The sequence below is a fragment of the Ischnura elegans genome, chromosome 4 (assembly GCF_921293095.1).
Source record: "Ischnura elegans chromosome 4, ioIscEleg1.1, whole genome shotgun sequence".
Classification (NCBI taxonomy): domain Eukaryota; kingdom Metazoa; phylum Arthropoda; class Insecta; order Odonata; family Coenagrionidae; genus Ischnura; species Ischnura elegans.
The window spans coordinates 127,186,596-127,205,337 of record NC_060249.1 but is presented as its reverse complement, the minus strand read 5'-3'; the positions used below and the strand labels follow the sequence as shown (position 1 = coordinate 127,205,337).

Below are 18,742 nucleotides of genomic sequence, written 5' to 3'. Positions count from 1 at the left end.
TCTATTAGGCCAAAACTTTTACCAACTAAGTAAATGATTTTCTTGCACCACTGAGTGCACTCTCAGTGATCATTATTTTACATTTAACTGCAGTATTTTAAAGTATCTCTCAGAATGATTTTTAAGTTATCTCTCAGAATGAATAAAATTACTACAATATTTATTACTGAATTCCCCCTCGTCAGGGAATACCAACCCACTACCCAAATGGATCAAGCAACAAGGCAATCGATCAGCTCTCCTCACCTGCCAACAAATGTGCTCCGCCCCTTCCCCTTTTCGACGACTTCTGTGGAACAGACTCTCTTGCGGACGCAAAAACTTGAGGGTCCAAATGCTGCCCATGTCATCGCCAATGAGTAGGACCGAGTCCATCCAGACGGTGGCACTCTCTTGGTTGGAGTGAGTTGCATGAACGCTGCCACTCCCCTCCTCGCTCCTCTGCTGTCATCCCTCCCGATCGCACTCATTCCGCTCAGGGGACATGTACGCCAGGCAGGTGGGGATACTCCTGAGTCCTGAGACATGGAACATCCACGGTGCGCCCCTGCCTATTCCAGCATCTCGGAAGTGGAGGCTCCTGACATTGTGGCATAAGATTGATTAGTCAATCAGTACCGAACAACAAAGAGAAGGAGATTCCAGAAGTCCATGATAGATACTTTGGACATTTCACAATACATATTTTATTCATCATTATGACTACATAGTTACAATTGTATCTGAAGATGGTCTTATGAAGTAGAAATAGTCGTACAGTTCAAAAAATATCTTACTTTTGAAATGAATGGTTTTCAGCATGAAATTTGCTTCGTTTTGGCTGGAAACATAATAAAAATACACTGTTGTATGTTCCAGAGAAGTTTCAATAACCGACCCAGGTTTCGACAATACATTATGTCATTTTCAAAGGTGAATATACACAAATTTGCGAGCTTATATATACCAGGGAGAGAGGAGGTGGTGATAGTGGGAGGGGGAAGAGCTAACGAGGAAATGGATTCCTCAAGGTCAGTGGTTTACATGCAGAGTCCAAGAGAACTGATAATAAAGGAGAGGAGTGAGGGGTACAAAAGGTCATTTACCACACATACATTTTTGTTGCAACATGCTATTAAAATTTCTAAATGTTCAAGAAAGTCAAACTTTTTTCCTTTACAAAGATTTTGGAGAACCTTGACATTGAAATCACTGCTATGGTTGCAGTCTAACAAATGTTTTGCAAAATTAGAGGTTGAATTGCCTCTTACCCAACACTTCATGTGTTCATTTGCCTTTTATGGCACGTCCAGTCTGACCAATATATACAGAATTACAATCAGGCATATTGCAATACAATTCATCTATCATTATTAGGAGATGTTGAGGGTAAGGTTGTAACGGTCTCCATTGCGTGCTTTTTAAGTTTCTTATCAAGGATTTCGGCAATTGTAATTTGCAATTGTCTCTGATTGAACTTTGGTATTTTGAATATTTGTAAGAAAAGCTCGAGAGTACGCTGGCAGTACCTATATATCCACGCTAACGTGGTACACGTACAAGTTTGGTGCCACTGCTTTCTCATGTGTTATTGTGGTCGCATAGGTATGTGGATGATGGTTTTTGTATTTTTTCTTAGTCTAATAAATAAATATATATTTTTTTTTCCTTTTAGGTTTTTCGAATAGTCACTATTTCCGTCTTTCAGTCGTTCCTGCTTATAGAAATGCCTTTGTTCAGAAAAACGAAGGAAAGTGAAATAAATACTTTTGGAAGTTTATGACGATCGTTTTTCAGATGTTCCTACCGAGTGAGAATGAGGATACGGGTGACTGTGTGAATGAGGATTGTGATGGTTGTGTGGACGATTCTAGAGACAGTGACATTATCAGACCTGTAAAGAAACGTAAGATTGCAGTGCTTTCAAGTGATTCCGACGTAGACAATGGAGGTGATTCTGTTCTTATGAATGATTTGTTTTGTCCTAATGATGTCAATTGTTGGTCTGGAATTGATATTCCACAACGCCTGCAAATGTTTAAAGGTCATCCTGGGGTCATTACATTCCCATCTCAGTGTGACTCTGTAGCCTCAGTGACTAACATAATGTTTGGTGATGACTTTTTTTAAATGTTTTGCAAGGAGTTGTGTAAGTACTTATCATGGGCAAACCTCAATGAAACGTAAAACGTCAATTAAAACTAATAAGATATAGATAATTTAAACGAAAGTGCTCAGGAAAAGTTTTTGGACATTTTCTATTTCACTCATTTTTTCATATTATTTATCACACCCATGGTCAGTGTATTGAGAAGTGTATACTATGAATGGTAAATTGTTTAACAAAGGACTAAGTATGTAGTACAAATAGACATAACAGAAATAATACTAGTGTTACTGATTGATTGCTGTTCTACAGTACACGTTTTTCACAATTATATGGATTATGTTGATTATATTTTCATAAAGTTTACAAATTTATCGAGGTTATATGTCATAAAAATTATTAATTTTTAGGTATGGATTAAAAATTATTTGTTAATATAATGACATTAGGTTTTATCTTAAAACACTAAAAATTTGAAAGAGATACTGTACAAAAGTTATTCAGATGTAAATCAAATTAAAGTTGCATGCAGAGAAAACAGCCTGCCTTGAAAAATATGCGGCCACTGATGGAAGTTCGAAAAAAAAATATCCGGTCCTTAATGTGTTAACATTAATTTCATAAAAACAGCTACATCCTTTCCAGTGCATACCTGTCAGAAGCAGCAAAAATAATGACATCAATATCATCCATGTAAACGACATCAGTGATCCATGGCTGGGCAATCTTTGCTGAGTGGAGTTTGGGATCTCCAAGGGACAGAGAGAGCCCGTGATTGGACGAGGCAACCTCCAAGCCTCTTCCCCACACAGGCACCAAATATCCACTCTTGGGCAACACCTTAAATTCTTCATTGTATCGGCTAACATGTCCTCTCATCGAAACGATGTCAAATCTCTGCTCACTTCCAACCCTCAAAGGTATGATTTTGGCGATGTAATCAGTTTCCTGCACACACAAGAGTAAGCAAATTTGAATGAAAGATTTTTTTTCCAAAAAGTACAGGTCGCATTTTGGACTTCAGGCATTGATTAAGTTATCCAATTCTCATTTTTCTCCTCTAATACCTATTACACCATTTCAGAACTCATAATTAGACATAATCAGTGCTTGCATTTGTTTTATTCTTAAAAACAGCAACTTCCTAATAATTTAAGGCATCATTTTCCTGCAAAATTGAGCCATTTTTTTACATCCTGAATGTTTTAAGCAGAATCTAGAATAATACTAATAGCTTATACAATGTGACATTTTCCTTATGCTGGATGATGCGCTAACTGCCATAGGGAGTAGCTCCAATCCAAAAACAAAATTGAAGGTGAATGTTCACTTAAATACTACATTTACCAAAACTAACTCAGATCAGTCTGACAATGAGCTCAGAGCATTATGTTTATCAACATTGATTTAGCATATTGATCTTCACCTATCAACTCCGCCCTGGTGAAAATGAACTGTTCACGAACCGTTCAATAAGCATTAAACGAAGCGTTCAGAACCTGTTCACTAAGTGTTCATGAACTGTTCGGGAACCGTTCACGGACTGTATTTTGGCTCATTGAATCGTGACGAACCGTTCCAATAAGCTGTTCAGCAGGCGTTTCCCAGCTGTTCATGAGGTGTTCAGCTGTTCATGGAGCGTTCTGTAACTGTGCAGGAAGCGTTGCACGAAGTGTTCAGAACCTGTTCCTGAAGTGTTCATGAACTATTATTGAACCGTTCACGGACTGTATTTTGGTCCATTGAACCGTGACGAACCGTTCCAATAAGCTGTTCAGCAGGCGTTTCCCAGCTGTTCATGAGGTGTTCAGCTGTTCATGGAGCGTTCTGTAACTGTGCAGGAAGCATTGCACGAAATGTTCAGAACCTGTTCTCGAAGTGTTCATGAACTATTATTGAACTGTTCATGGACTGTATTTTGGCCCATTGAACCGTGACGAACCGTTCCAATAAGCCCCCCCCCCTAAATCAGCCAATGCATAAAGGAATGAAAGGTTATTACAATGTTTTGTTACAATAAAAGAGTATGTGTAAAAAGAATTCAATTTTACGTACATAATATGCCAAAATTCTTGTCTCTTCTTTTACATTTGTGTACGATTGAATTCTTTCTGTATTTTTTGTGACCTACAATCCAAGACATTAATCATCATTGGTATAATTGTAAACACTTCCTGTACAGTTATAAGAATGCGGCATGAACATCTGAAAACACCTCATGAACAACAGGAAAATACCACATGAACAGCTTATTTGAACAGTTTGCAACACTTCAATGGGCCAAAATTCACTACAAGAACGGTTCCCCAACAGTTCATGAACACTTCTGTTACAGTTACTGAACATTTTGTGTCACACTTCTGAAATGGCTCTTGAACAATTTATTTCCACCAGGTATGCAACCTTTATCATTCATAGCTATTGTATATCATTCTCAGACCTATACACCAAGACGTTAATCATCATTAAATAATTGAGGTCAAGAAAAAGAAATCCATTTAATAATATGTACCAGTGCTTGATCAGTAAGCTGTGGTAGATATGTTTACAAACTGTAGCTAGGCTGAACTGAAGTGTTGCATACCAATGGAACTGAACTGTCCAGGGAGAGCTCTCAAGTCTTTGGGAATTAAGATTTTCAAGCTTCTGCCCTATTGGAAAATTCTTATAAGAAAAATTTTTCTCATAAGAAAATTTCTTATAACTATCAATTACAAAATGTTATTTATAAGAAATTTTCTGATGGAAATATTTATTATAAATATCATATCATCATGCTTAAAACACTTGCGCAAACTTATATAAAAAGCTACATAAGATTTACATCCCTACTTAGAGTACAAAGTTAGCGTTATACCTAATTCAATCCAAATGTAGACGCCTATATCTGGTATATAGCAAACCTAATGATTTCCGATGAACTAAATGTAGATGTCTATCATTAGTGTACATCAAGCAAGGACATTCAAGCTCTGTAAAGTTCACCTGACTGGCCAGAGAAGGCGAGATACCATAGAGGTCCTTCATGGGCATTGGTTCTGTATAGGGTTAATGTCCCCACACGCTAAAAGAAACTACAGTGAAACTTCTATTTTACACTTTTGAATGGACCACTTACAAAAAGTGCAAAATTGAGGATATTGTAAAATAGAGTATCATTTTCTAAAGGCGGTATTGTTTGGGACCTGATAAAAACTGTGCCAAATCAGGGAAAATGTATAATGGGGGAATGTAAAATCGAGGTTTCACTGTAAAGTCAATGAAACCAATGATAGCCTAGAATGATGGACTGATAATAGGATACGACTTTGGTAATCACTTCGCAATGAAAGATACAGGAATTGCAGTATGGAATATGATTTAACCTGGAAAATTGAAGAAGCAAATGAAATAAAATTCAAGTTCGACTGGGGATAGGCACTTCAAGAAATTATATGGGAAGGAAAAATAAAAAATTGATACATGCATATGAGCAATGTTTATTTAAGATGCCAGAGAGAATGAGACCTCTACATGCAGATTTGGATAGATAATGAAAGAAATAAACAAAGTAAACTGGAATTTGATGCCATTTGGAGAAAAGGATATGTAGAATATGGCTAACAATAAGTGCAAGATTCAGGGAAATTAATAGGAAATACAGAAACACTGATTGAGAATAATAGTTGATGTATTTTCCATAAAATAATAATTGTGCAGATGTTATTGAGGTTTACTCATACAAATTCATTCTCATTCTCTTCAGAGAAGACTAAATCACTCACTTTGTCCATTGAAACACTGTTTTCATTAAAACTTCCACTTATATTAGATATGCCACAATCTGAAAAAATATACATATCTATCTAAATTAATGATGAAAATTTTTAAATTCCACGAAACTATATGTTTAAGGTAACATGATTTTAGGAATGCCAGTTTTGTAAGACTTACCAAATTAGGTCAATGCCTTATTTTTGCTAGAAGCACACAACTTATTTTATTACACTGCTATCACAAAAACAGTGAATGATTAACTTATAGAAGCAATCCCTAGTAACCTAACAACCAAACAAGGTTTCTATGTGAACCGTATCCTGCAATGTATGCATCGTGGTTATTCATGGCCCATATCGAACTTCCATCGGTTAAGTCATCTGTAGACTCGAAACAGACAGATTTTTAAGTCAAAAATTTTTCATGTGCTCTCAGGGATATATATACTAACAAGTTGCATAAAAAGAAGCCTCCACTTCTTGGAACCGTTTATGTCAAATACCATGCTGAAAATGCCAGAAAATTAGAAGAACATTACTTAACAAAGAGTTATACATAATTTCCATAAATGATCTTATCTAGAATTCCTTAAATAATTCTCAATTGCCAACATAAGTTATGGTAACTTAAACGCCTGCCGGATAAAAACCTCGAAGATAGGCGACCCATGCAACATTCTTATAGAATTCTATAAGAAGTGCAGAGTTCTTATAAGAATTTCTGTAAGACTTATAGAATCCTAGAATTCTGTAATCCTAGAATTCTATAAGTCTTGCAGAATTCTTATAGGATTTTATAAGAATTTCTGTAAGACTTATAAGAAATTTCCAATAGAGTGGGGTTATTTGCAGTACTTTTAGTTATTGCACAAGCTCTGGATTGTATTTGAAAGTCACACATTGACCATCTATTTACTTTGCTCACATTATTGTTGTAAATGCATAGCAACCTCAAAACATTTGTACTTATATATTTACACTTTTATTAAAACTGTCAATGTGAATATATGCTACCCTATACCAATTTGGCAATTTTTGCACATTTCACCAATAACTCAGCATAAACATTCACACGGAGTTAGAGCACTTTTGAATTTTTTAACATACTAGCCTTAATTTTAATTGTCTTCCCTTATAATACACTCATTCATGTTTCTTTTAATTCATGCTTATCATTTATGTAAACTAGTGAATCATTAATAGCATTAATTAAATTTTACATTTAGTAACTGTGGAAGAAATGGGCTGGGCTACTGAATTAAATAATCTGTTCAGGAAGCGTTCTTGTCCAACTGTGCAGGAACCGTGCACAAGGCGTTCCGTTCGTGGGTACCAGGTTAGAGTGTGCGAACAATTCCCAAACACTTCATGAACAGCCCGGGAAATTTTTCAAGTTCTAAGTCAATATCTGATCCTAATTTTGCTTAGAAAATTATGAAAACAATGATGGTTGTTTTCCTTAATTCATGATGATATGTTAATTATCATCAATTTTGTAAAATAGTGAAGCATGGATAAATAATTTCATTTAGTAACTGTGGAGGAGATGTGCAGAACTAAAATATCTGTTCATGAAGCGTTCATGTCCAACTGTGCAGGAGCCGTGCACAAGGCGTTCCGTTCATGGGCCGTTCGTGGGTACCAGGTTAAAGCGTGCGAACAATTCCCGAACGCTTCATGAACGGCCCAGGAAATTTTTGAACCGTTTATACAGTACGTGCACAGCTTACGAACAGTTAAGCGAACAGTTCATTTTCACCAGGGCGCCTTCCACCTGTTTGCCTCCCTCCAGTGTGTTTACATTTCGCAGTACTTCTAATTATCAAGTGTATTTAATCTAACTTCTTCATACATAGAATTAGAGATAATAGTATCAATTCGCTTAACCATTATGGTCAGACACTTTAATTAATGTTAACACTTTCACTGCTGGCCATTTTGACGAAAAATGTCGCCATGAGTGGCAGTGGTTTTTCTGCATAACCAAGTAGATATGTCTCTATGGATACCGTAAAAAATAATAATAAAAATCCTACGATTGTTTTAAACAAATAAAACGAAGGACGCACCAGTGCATCTGCCACACACAGCATTGGCAAAGCTATGCAACCTGTGCCACTTGTGTTATGCAACCCGCTTTTATCACTCTTAATCTCGTCTAACGTTCATATATTTCGACTTATTTTGCAAATAGATAGATGTATTTAAAAATTTGGAGCGTTTGAAAATGACAAAATTTTTTTAATTTTTAATGAAATACTATTTTTGTTGTAAAATAATTACAAACTCATAATTCACTCATGGTTTTGGGATAACTTTCGAGAATAATACTGAAAAACACTAGAATGAAGAGTACAATTCAAGTCAGCGATAAATTTATGACTTATTTTTAAACAGTGATGAAAACTTAATTTAATGAATTAGCATACTTACTTGAAATTATAAATCATTATTTTGTATTATGTATTTGTAAGAATGGAATATCCTGAAGTATGAGTGTAAGCATAAAACTGTTTTTTATGGGTAATTTAGGCTGGATCGTAAGTGCTAACATATTTCCTCACTCTATCTTTGGCACAAAACTCTGCATTTCTTTCTTCCTTTTCTTTTCATTTCCACATTATGTGGTGAATGAATATGTTTAGGCGAACTCATTGAAGGCATTGCCACAGGTTTGACATTAAGCAATGATTTTATTATTTCATCGCTGTATTCTAACAAATTTACGTTAAATTAAAAAGAAGAACTTTGTGCTTTCACATTAATATTTATTCACGACCATGGTTTCAACGTTAGACGTCATCATCAGAGATTCTTTTTAATTTAATTATGAATCGCTTTCACCAAGTTACGCCTCAAACAATCAAATTTACGTGTTTCCCACTACATCTTTGGTATAGAATGAATCATTATTATCTGAATTAAGTATATTCTCAACTTTAGGTACCAACAGAGAGTTTTTGTTTCGTTTGTTGTAAGTGTCCACCATACTGGGCTTAGTTGAAACCCTTCCCCCCCTGCCCACAAAATCGTGTCCACACTCGGACGAAATCATCTTCACATCTCTTTTATCCCTCCATTTCAAAATGCACACCCCCATTATATTGTAACGAGCCACTCATTCACCCTTCTCTAATTAAAAAAAAAATACCCGGGTTATTTCTCCTCTTCATTTTCGGAATGCCTGTACAGTATGTTTTCTCTTTAAGCAGACAATGGAAAAGGTTCATGTTGTCATAAAAGTTTTCGATGTACACAGCGTGCCCCTTGTTTTTAAAATTTTCCAGCAATTTATGAGTCACTTTCTCTGCGTTCCCTGCACCCTCCACTTCTTTATCCTCGGTGCCAAAATATATCGAGCAATCCAAAACCAAACTGCATGGTTCAGTGATCATGTACAATTTTATTTCATATTTGTGACGTTTGTTAGGAATGAATTGTTTAAATAGTAACCGTGGATAATGTCAACTCCAAAGAACCATGGATTCGTCTAGACTCACAGCCCTTTCTGCGTAGTACACTTCACCCATACTAGCATGGAATGTATCATACAAGGGTTGTATTTTGTATAATGGATCACTGGGTAAGTGTTCGCCTTCAACCACATTTCTGCCAAATATATGAATAGATTATTCACTATATGTTTTCCGTTGGAGCATAGGTTAAGAATGCATAACAAAGTCAGGAGTGGTCATTGCTGGGAAGTTATTGTTGCCGAATATTTCAATAACAATGATTAGAATAATAAGTTTTTCAATAACCAAAGCTACCTTTGAACATATGTATATTTGCCTCATTGTAAAACCTAATCTCAGCTTGGTTGGAAAATATAGTGACAGATAAAAAGGATAGAGAATGGAGTCTCAACTGTAAAATGCTTGATTCCATGGTACTCAATATTATCAGGGATGATCAGTTCCCATCTTGTAGTTTTAGGCTTGTTCATCAATTGCAAAGAATGGTCCAAAAATTGTTGCCAGGTAATGTATCCTCTCTTAGAATCATCCACTTCATCAAAGAAACGACTGGCAGCAATACCAAATTTACCTGGGAATAATAAAAACATTTCAATGTACGTATTTCTATGAAGCCACGATTATAATAAATCTACTAGTTGTAGGCAATTTTTCAAAAAGCTCAATATCTTGACTCTTCCTTGTATTTACATTTATTATGCTTCAATATACATATGTCAAAGAGCAGCACCTTACTTTGGGTTTGGTTTTAAATAACGACGTGCACCTGTACAACACCAGGAGGAGCAAAGACTTTAGAACTGTGTCACACAATCTTTCATTATACGCAAAAGGTCCTTCCTACGTTGGTTGCAAATTCTTCAACCACCTGCCTTCGAATATTAAAGGTGTTAACTGCCTCCTAGATTTTAAAGTAAAGTTGAAAAGGTATTTGATATCTATGTAATGCCTTTTATTCTGTAAACGAATTTCTTTCAATGTAATGTGTTTCATTGTATTCTCTTCTTTATTTTATTTTATTTCTTTGACTTGTCCTATACATGTATAAGTGTCCTGGGATGATTAAAATTATTATTATTATTAAGTGAAATATCAAATAGAAGATACTATGCCTCTATGAGGCAATTCAGTGGCAGAATAGTGAAGTTTTAAAAATATTAATTCCTGGAAATTATTATTTCATCTTCAAAAATGAATTCTACTCAATGCAAGCACATTGTAGAAATCCTGCCCAAGTGGATTACAATAAAGTTGGTGATTCATGCAGAATAAATAATGAGAAAGTCAGTCCTGTGTTATTAATTTAATCAGTAACTGTTAACTTATAGCAAAAACTTGCACACAAAAACAGATTATGCAAATTTCTCACATAGGTGGAAAATGGTGAAAATTTGGGTATAAATTTTTTGAAGGCAGTTTTCAATTTTTTATGCATTTAACAATGGTCTGGGATGCATAAAAAATGAATGTGTAGTGCAAATATGAGATGGCTATGTGCCAATTTATCTATTTTACACCCGTCGTTTCTGCTGATGATACCAACTTCATACTTTCTTCTACCAATCTCCAATCCCTGTCCGTTAACTGTCAGACAGTCTCTGACCAATTTGTAAAATGGTGTTTGAACAACAGTCTAAAAGTTATCATTGATAAATCTCAAGTATTACAACTTACCCGTTCAAAAAATTCTGAAAAATCTATTTCTATTAATATCCAGGGAACTTCTATTACCCAGGATACCGTGCGGGTAAGATTATAATAGAGCGCCGACGTTTCGGGTACCCATTCTCACGGCCGCGGAGTAGCCGTGAGAATGGGTAGCGAGTCGGTACCCGAAACGTCGGTGCTCTATTATAATCTTACCCGCACGGTATCCCGAGAAGATTTTTCAAAAGTTGTTCGCCGGGAAAGTGTTAAATCATATATTCTATTAGCCAGGTTGATTGCATTAAGTTCCTTGGTGTACACATTGACACTCTGGGATACTCATGCTAGCACTCTAGCTAATAAACTCAGTTCTGTGTGTTACCTCACTCGTACCATCTGTCATACTGATACTACTGATATCCTTCTTACTCTCTACTATGGCCTGTTTTATTCCCATCTTACCTACAGCATACTTCTCTGGCTATCTTTCCCCTCTACTATAAAATATTTAAAATTCAAAAAAGAATTATCATTTTTTAAATTTTTCTTGACCTTATTTAATATACGATATAATATTTCCTGGAGTTTACGTCAATTTTTAAACAAGTTTCAGCCAACGTTTCGATTTATTTTTAAATCATCATCAGGGCTCTTAACTTTGAACATATTTAAGCTAAAAAATATGTTCAAAGTTAAGAGTCCTGATGATGATTTAAAAATAAATCGAAACGTTGGCTGAAACTTGTTTTAAAATTGACGTAAACTCCAGGAAGTATTATATCGTAAAAGAATTATCTGAATAATTGCTCAAGCTGGCCCATGAACACCCTGTTGGCCACTATTTAGCAACTTTTAAATCCTGCCCTTACCCTGAGTACATATTATGTATGCCACTCTCTATGTCAAAGGTCACTTAAAAGACTTTACTCTCAACTGCTATATCCACTGCTACTCGACTAGAAGTGTCATGATATTCATGTTCCCTATGTAAGGATTAAAAAATCAGCAATGGAGCCATCTAACAATGATAACATCTAACAAATCGACAATATGGATCTACGAACTGCAAAACTGACTTGGGCACCCTTTAAAACCCATGGTTCCACACTTTGGCTGTCATGATGGCCCGACGTTTAGCTCTGTGACCTTTGACCCCCATTGTGACCCTCGGAGGTCAATAAACCAACAATACGGATCCATGAACTCCCTAACCGACTTTGGCACCCTTCAAAACCTATGGTTTGACACGTTGGTTGCCATTATGGCCCGACGTTTAACTCTGTGACCTTTGACCCCCATTGTGACTCTCGGAGGTCAATTAGTGAATAATACGGGTATTTGGGCAATACCAATGACTTGGGCACCCTATGAAACCCATGGATCGACACCTTTGTTGGTACGCCATCCTTTTTGTCACCCTTTGACCTTGATGGTGACCCTAGTGGGTCAACGGTTGAATATTCGTAAATAAAAGTGTTATTTTCGGGTTTCTTGGGTCCGAAACCCTAGGAATTGACACCTTGGTCAATGAAATTCAGACATTTTTCTATCTCGATTTTTTTAACATTGAAACCCCATAAGGCAAATTCATATCTTTGGTTTGGACCCAAATTGTGAGGTCAAAAGTGTAAAATTTTGCTTACACTCAACAAAACTTACGACCTTTCCCCATAAGTGTGCCAATTTTCGTGAACATTGCTCAATGGAAAGTTACTAAAATTACAGGTCAAAAATGACACACTACCCTTGGGACAGTCTGTACAATGTCATTGAATTCATTCATGATTGATTTTTTAAATTGTTTATGTACTTTTATATTTTTTGCTTGATTTTTCCTATATCATGTTTATAATGATGACTGGATTAGTAAAATTTATTATAATTACTTATTAAAGTATACAGGCTAAAAATAGAAAATAACACAAATACAAGACGTGTGGAATGGGAGATACAGAAAGAGGTTTGTTTATTCGCCAGGGAATGAGACATGGTGAGGTTGACAATTGAGTTCAATTCAGCAGGGAGTTCAGGTGATAGTGGAGTGAGCGCTTAGCAAGGGATCCATAGGGATAGGTATATTGAGTAAAGAATGCCTACGTTTGGGTTGACTAGGCACTCTTAGATTAAAAGAGGAAAGCAAATCCGGGCAATCAATGTGTGAGTTTAGAATATAGTATATACATTTTAAATCTTCTTTAATTCTTTGATGGCAGAGATTAGAGATTGGCAGAGAAGATAGGATCAAACTAGAAGACATGTTACAAAACTGGGGAACTGTGTTTTACAATTCTGGCTAAGAAGCTGGCTATGCTGTTAAAAGAGATGAGATTAGAAGGAGCTGCGGTGGACCATATGGGAGGGTAATAATCTGTGACTAGAAGAATAAATGCTGTGAATTGGTTATTTATTTGTAGCGGTATAGGAAACCTAATTCAGACATAGCTTTGCTCTTGATTGAGTGAATGTGATCCGAGAAGTTAACAATCAGAATTAAGACACCTAAATCCTTAACAACCAAAACACATTGAAGAGGCTCAGAGTTAACAGAATAGTGAAATGTAATTGGGATTTCTTTTTAAGAGAAATAGAGATGGAATATAATTTCCTGGAATCTAAGTTGAGCTTCCAAGTATTGCACCATTTTGCAGTCAAATATAAGGAATTCTGAAGGATTTTCCAGTCTGAAATAGTACGAATTTGTTGAATATTTGATAGTCCTCTGCATAGAATAAATTATAAGAATGGAATGGAGGCAAAAGTGTGGTCAGGTCATCAATGAAGAGGCTAAATAAATATGGCCCCAAGACGCTACCTTGAGGAACATCAGATGTTATCCAGGACTAGTGAAAAGAGGTTCCAGAAAGTAAAACCCATTGAATTCTAATCGTTAGAAAGGATTTGATAACATCAAGAAAACTGCCTTGCACGTAAACACTAGAACTGCTGAACTTTCCAACCCCACCAAAACCGTGGCATGGGACTTTTTTGTCCCATTGACAAAATACGTTGATCCTGTCATGTTTAAGTATAATTGACGGTTTTTTTATTGTTTGTGTGAACAAAACACATGTTTAGGGAATGTTTAAAACGTTTTATTAAGCATAACTAGGAATACAGTAAACTTATTTTGACGTGCTGGTTGCAAGCTCAGACCTGCAGATGGGCCGGGCAGAGGCGACGCGGCCGGCACTGTGTGAGTAGGCGACCGGCGCAGTGCACAGATTATTCCCTTCTGCACTTCTAACTGGCAGAATAACGGTATCTGTGCATCGATCCCCTTCGTAATAAGCTGTTATTATGCTAACTACAAAATAAGTGCCCAAAAAAAAACTGAAATTGTATGTTTTCCCCATATGGGACAAAAAAAGTCCCATCCCGCGGTTCTAGGTAAATCGTCGTTTTCCTCGCGAACCAAACATCGTACAATATTTTCAATATGACCATTCGAAAGAGCATAAAAAATGAATGAAATTCAGTAAATTTCAAAGGGATCAAACAACTAGGACATGAATGGCAAACATTTGCAAAGGGCAATGGGACAAAAAAGTCCCGTCCGTGGTTCTAGTGTTAAATTATTGACTAAACTTATGAAAGTGGAGGGTATGCTCAAGAGAGTGGAAGGCTCAAGAGAAATTGAGAAATAGTTCAGCATTTTTGGGTATTGAATTGACAGCATGGTGGTGGAAGACAGCCAGGCTAGTAAGATAAGAACGATTGGGACGGAAACCATCAGGGGCGGATCCAGGATTTCTTTCTGGGAGGGGCACAAGCAAGGCCGTATCCAGGATTTTGTTCAGGGGGGGGCACAAGGATACTTCGTCATACAAAACGAACGAAATGATAATGAGACCGTATTAAAAATCTAGCATATTTTTAAGGGTCTGGGGGGGGCACGTGCCCCGTGCCCCCCCCCCCCTGGATCCGCCTATGGAAACCATGTTGATTATTCCACAGGGTAGGGGATGTGAAGTAGTTTAATCTGTTGAGGATAATCGTCTCGGCAACAGATGAGAGGATAGTTAGTAACTTGACATTTAGGACCAGTTTTGTGAATAGGAATAATATTTGCTGCTTTCCATTGCTTCAGAAATATGCCAACTGAGAAGCAGCAGTTCAACAAGAGACTCATAGGAATAATGAGGTAGGAGACACAGTTCTGTAAAAAGATAGGACTGAGGCCATCAGGGCCTGGTGAATGGCATTGAGGTATTTTTGAAAGAAAGTGAAATACTTCCTGTGGAAATGCTGGTACCCTGGAATGTATAAATGGTGAGTAACTCAGTGTTATCTTAACAGTCAGGGTTTGATAGGTGAGGGGATACCTCACCTCAAACTAAGCTTAAGGCATATGAATTTCTCATATTGTAGGTGGGGTGGCCAGTACATTTCCTGTGCCACCTTACATCTCAAGGCTTCTAGTTGGGTTTCAACTGATGTCACCTGATATGGACCCTTCAATCAGTCATTTAACGTTAGATACACTTCAGACCTCATGCAATCACCATTAACAGCCCTGGACACACTGATAATCTTTTAAATCAATATCTCAAGAAGAAAATACAAGGCTGCGAAAACAGAGGAAGGACAGAATCGTTACAAGAGGATAAAGAACGAAATATGTCGTAAAGCGCGGAAGGCTAGAGAAACGTGGATGAAAAGCATTTGCGAAGACGTGCAAAACAAACTTAAGCATGGAAAAGTAGAGGCCGCTTATAGGATAGTGAGGAGCCACTTTAAGGAAAGATGTAATGTAAGATGTAATACCCTTAGGGACAAAAACTGAGAACTATTGATTGAAAACGACGAAAAAGGGAAGAGATGGAAGAAATATCTGGAAGATTTGTACAAAGGAAGTCGCCTCAGAACGAATGCTATCGAAAACGAGAGGGAAGTGGATGCCGATGACATGGGAGCCCCAATTTTAAGATCGGAATTTAATGCGGCTGTAAGAGACCTCAGGATAAATAAAGCGTCTGGCATTGATGAGATTCCTGCAGAACTAATTAAAAATGCAGGAGAGAAGATGTTGAACCAGCTACACAAAATCATAAGTGAAAAGTATTCTACAGGTGAGATACCAAGGACTTCGAGAGGAACATTATAATCCCTATTCCTAAGAAGAAAAGAGCGGAGAAGTGCGAAGATTTTAGGACCATAAGCCTTACTACACATGCATCAAAGATACTGACAAGGATCATCTATAGAAGAATAGAACGAAAAGCAGAAGAGTACTTGGATGAGGACCAATTTGGATTCAGAAAAAACAAAGGCACAAGGGAAGCAATATTGGCCCTAAGACTGCTCATAGAGAAGAGAATGGAAAAGAACAAGCCAACATTCGTTGCGTTTGTGGACTTAGAGAAAGCATTTGACAACGTGGGTTGGAGCACAATGCTTGGAATCCTAAAGGAAATTGGGGTTCTTTATAATGACAGAAGAATCATCCACAGTTTATACAAAAACCAAGTAGCCGTGATAAAATCAGGGCCCAGCTGTGAAGAAGCAAGAATTAGGAAAGGAGTGCGACAAGGCTGTGCATTGTCACCGGTAATTTTCAACATTTACATTGAGAAAGCCATTAATGAAATCAAAGAATAGGAATTGGGAGTGAATATCCATGGAGAAAAAATTAGCATGCTAAGATTTGCCGATGACATAGTCGTTATAGCAGAAACAGAGAAGGATTTGAAAAATATTCTGGTTAATATGGGTAGGGTAATGAGTAAATATCAACTGAAAATAAGCACGAAGAAAACCAAGATCTTAGTATGCAGCAGAAGAGAAGAAGTCAAGACCAACATTAAAATAGGGAGGCAAAAACTGATAGAGGTGGATGAATTCTGTTATTTGGGAAGCAAGATAACTAGTGACGGGAGAAGCAAGAGAGAAATTATCAGTAGAATAGCCCAGGTGAAGAGAGCATTCCACCAAAAGAGAGACCTGCTTACAGCGGGAAACTATAATATGGAAGTAAAGAAACAATTTATAAGAACCTACATCTGGAGTATGCTCCTATACGGAAGTGAGGCATGGACAATGACTGCAGTGGATAAAGCAAGGATAGAGGCCTTTGAAATGTGGTGCTACAGAAGAATGATGAAAATCAAATGGATCGACCGAGTTAGTAACGAGGAAGTCCTAAGAAGGGTAGGAGAGAAGAGAAGCCTCATGAAAACCTTAATAAGAAGACGGAACAACCTTATAGGCCACATCTTGAGACATGATGGCCTGATGAAGACAATCGTCGAAGGACAAGTGGAAGGCAAGAATGGAAAAGGAAGACCTCGAACAAAATATATGGAACAAGTAAAGAGAGATGTGAAAGAGAAGAAATACGTAGGAGTGAAAAGATTAGCTGATAGGAGAACTGAGTGGAGAGCTGTGTCAAACCAATCCTAGGATTGTTGACCAGTGGTGATGATCTCAAGATTATTAAGTTGTCACTACCAAACGAAACAAATTTCAACCCATTTTCACCTCTATTCTGACCTCTCCACCAATATTCTTACACACACCAAACAACCAGAGCAAAATATTGCCAGATAATGGCACATCACTGTCTTGAAATCCCAATCTGTTAAAGTAAAGAGTGGTTTTAAACGACATGATTCTCATTATGAATACAACATCTATAAAGTCAAGGCTGAGTTATCATTACTTATGCTCCTGTGGGATTAGATTGTAGCCCTGAGAATATCAAAATCATTTTGATGTTACATCAAAAAATATACCATTCAATTTCTCCACAGCCACAATGAATTCAGCCCTATGAAGAGCTTCATTTGGGAGTGTTTTTTCTGGATCTTTACTCCTCAATGAACCTCCAACTAAAAGCGAACTTGAATTGAAGAAATATTTCCTTAACAAAGCATAAGATTTGAAATCCATGGCATTGATAAAGTTCACATTTTTGATATCCTCCTCTTCTTCAAAACTGAAATGTCATCAAACAATTTTTTTACTTCAAAAATACTATAGTCGACATGTCTTAATAAAATAGGCTAACTGGTATTGCTTAAGATATACACACACCTTGAAATTACAGTATTAACAGTGGTAGTTTCACCACTTCCTTTCTGGCTTAATAATTGGCCTTCGTCTTTTGCCATACTTGCTAAACGAAGTAGTATACTTGTTACTGAATGGATAGGATCTGCCAGTATCTAACATGGAAACAGCTTTGTTTGATCAATATATTGACTTATTTTTTCGAAGCGTTTACAGTAACAACAGCAAGCACTGAACCGAATAATTGCAGAATAATGGCATATTTTTAACGGATATTAAGTATTCGACTCTTAGCCGATAGCAAAACAATGAGGCTTTATTCTGTCCAGGTAATGATTTTATGTTCACCTTGATGCGAGTGATTACAAAATGATCACACCTCGAGGTGTCTCCTTAATGTTCACGGTTCCACTAGATCAATTGGCATCTTAATATGCCGAACACATGCAATCATCGAGGAAATTTCATCCTTCACAATAACCGGAACAAAAACGGGAGGATCACAACTCCTCTGATGGCAATAGGTCGTGGATATATAAACTACATAATAATTGATACTTCTGGCATTTATCGGTGGCAATGACTAATCTTGTCACTTTAGCACCGTTTTAAAAGTTGGCCCCAAGTTTTCACCCACTTAATGCGGTATTTACATCTTTAAAAAAATGTTTACCTGCGTGGTTTACTAACTCAAAGTTTACAATACACAAGTGCATAAGTTGACCCTTGCCTCCCTCCCCCACCCTCCCCTTTCATCGATTGACAAAAAC

At 36.9% G+C, this 18,742-nt stretch overlaps 1 protein-coding gene across 6 annotated transcripts in view; it reads right to left on the bottom strand.

Annotated features, from left to right (window-relative positions):
- LOC124158029 overlaps nt 1-18,702 on the bottom strand; it is a 37,508-nt gene extending 18,806 nt beyond the window's left edge. For 2 of the 6 annotated variants that reach the window (XM_046533175.1, XM_046533180.1), the window contains exons 1-5: nt 17,997-18,702; nt 17,696-17,898; nt 9,710-9,888; nt 2,739-3,034; nt 247-580 (exon numbers count right to left, since the gene is read on the bottom strand). In XM_046533175.1, coding sequence (XP_046389131.1) covers nt 247-375 — 129 coding nt within the window. In that variant the 5' untranslated portion in view covers nt 376-580; nt 2,739-3,034; nt 9,710-9,888; nt 17,696-17,898; nt 17,997-18,702. Of the gene's footprint in view, nt 1-246; nt 2,477-2,738; nt 3,035-9,709; nt 9,889-17,695; nt 17,899-17,996 lie in introns of those variants that run through there. The other 4 variants (XM_046533176.1, XM_046533177.1, XM_046533178.1 and 1 more) reach the window with 4 other exon arrangements.
- Between the last annotated feature and the right edge of the window lie 40 nt (nt 18,703-18,742).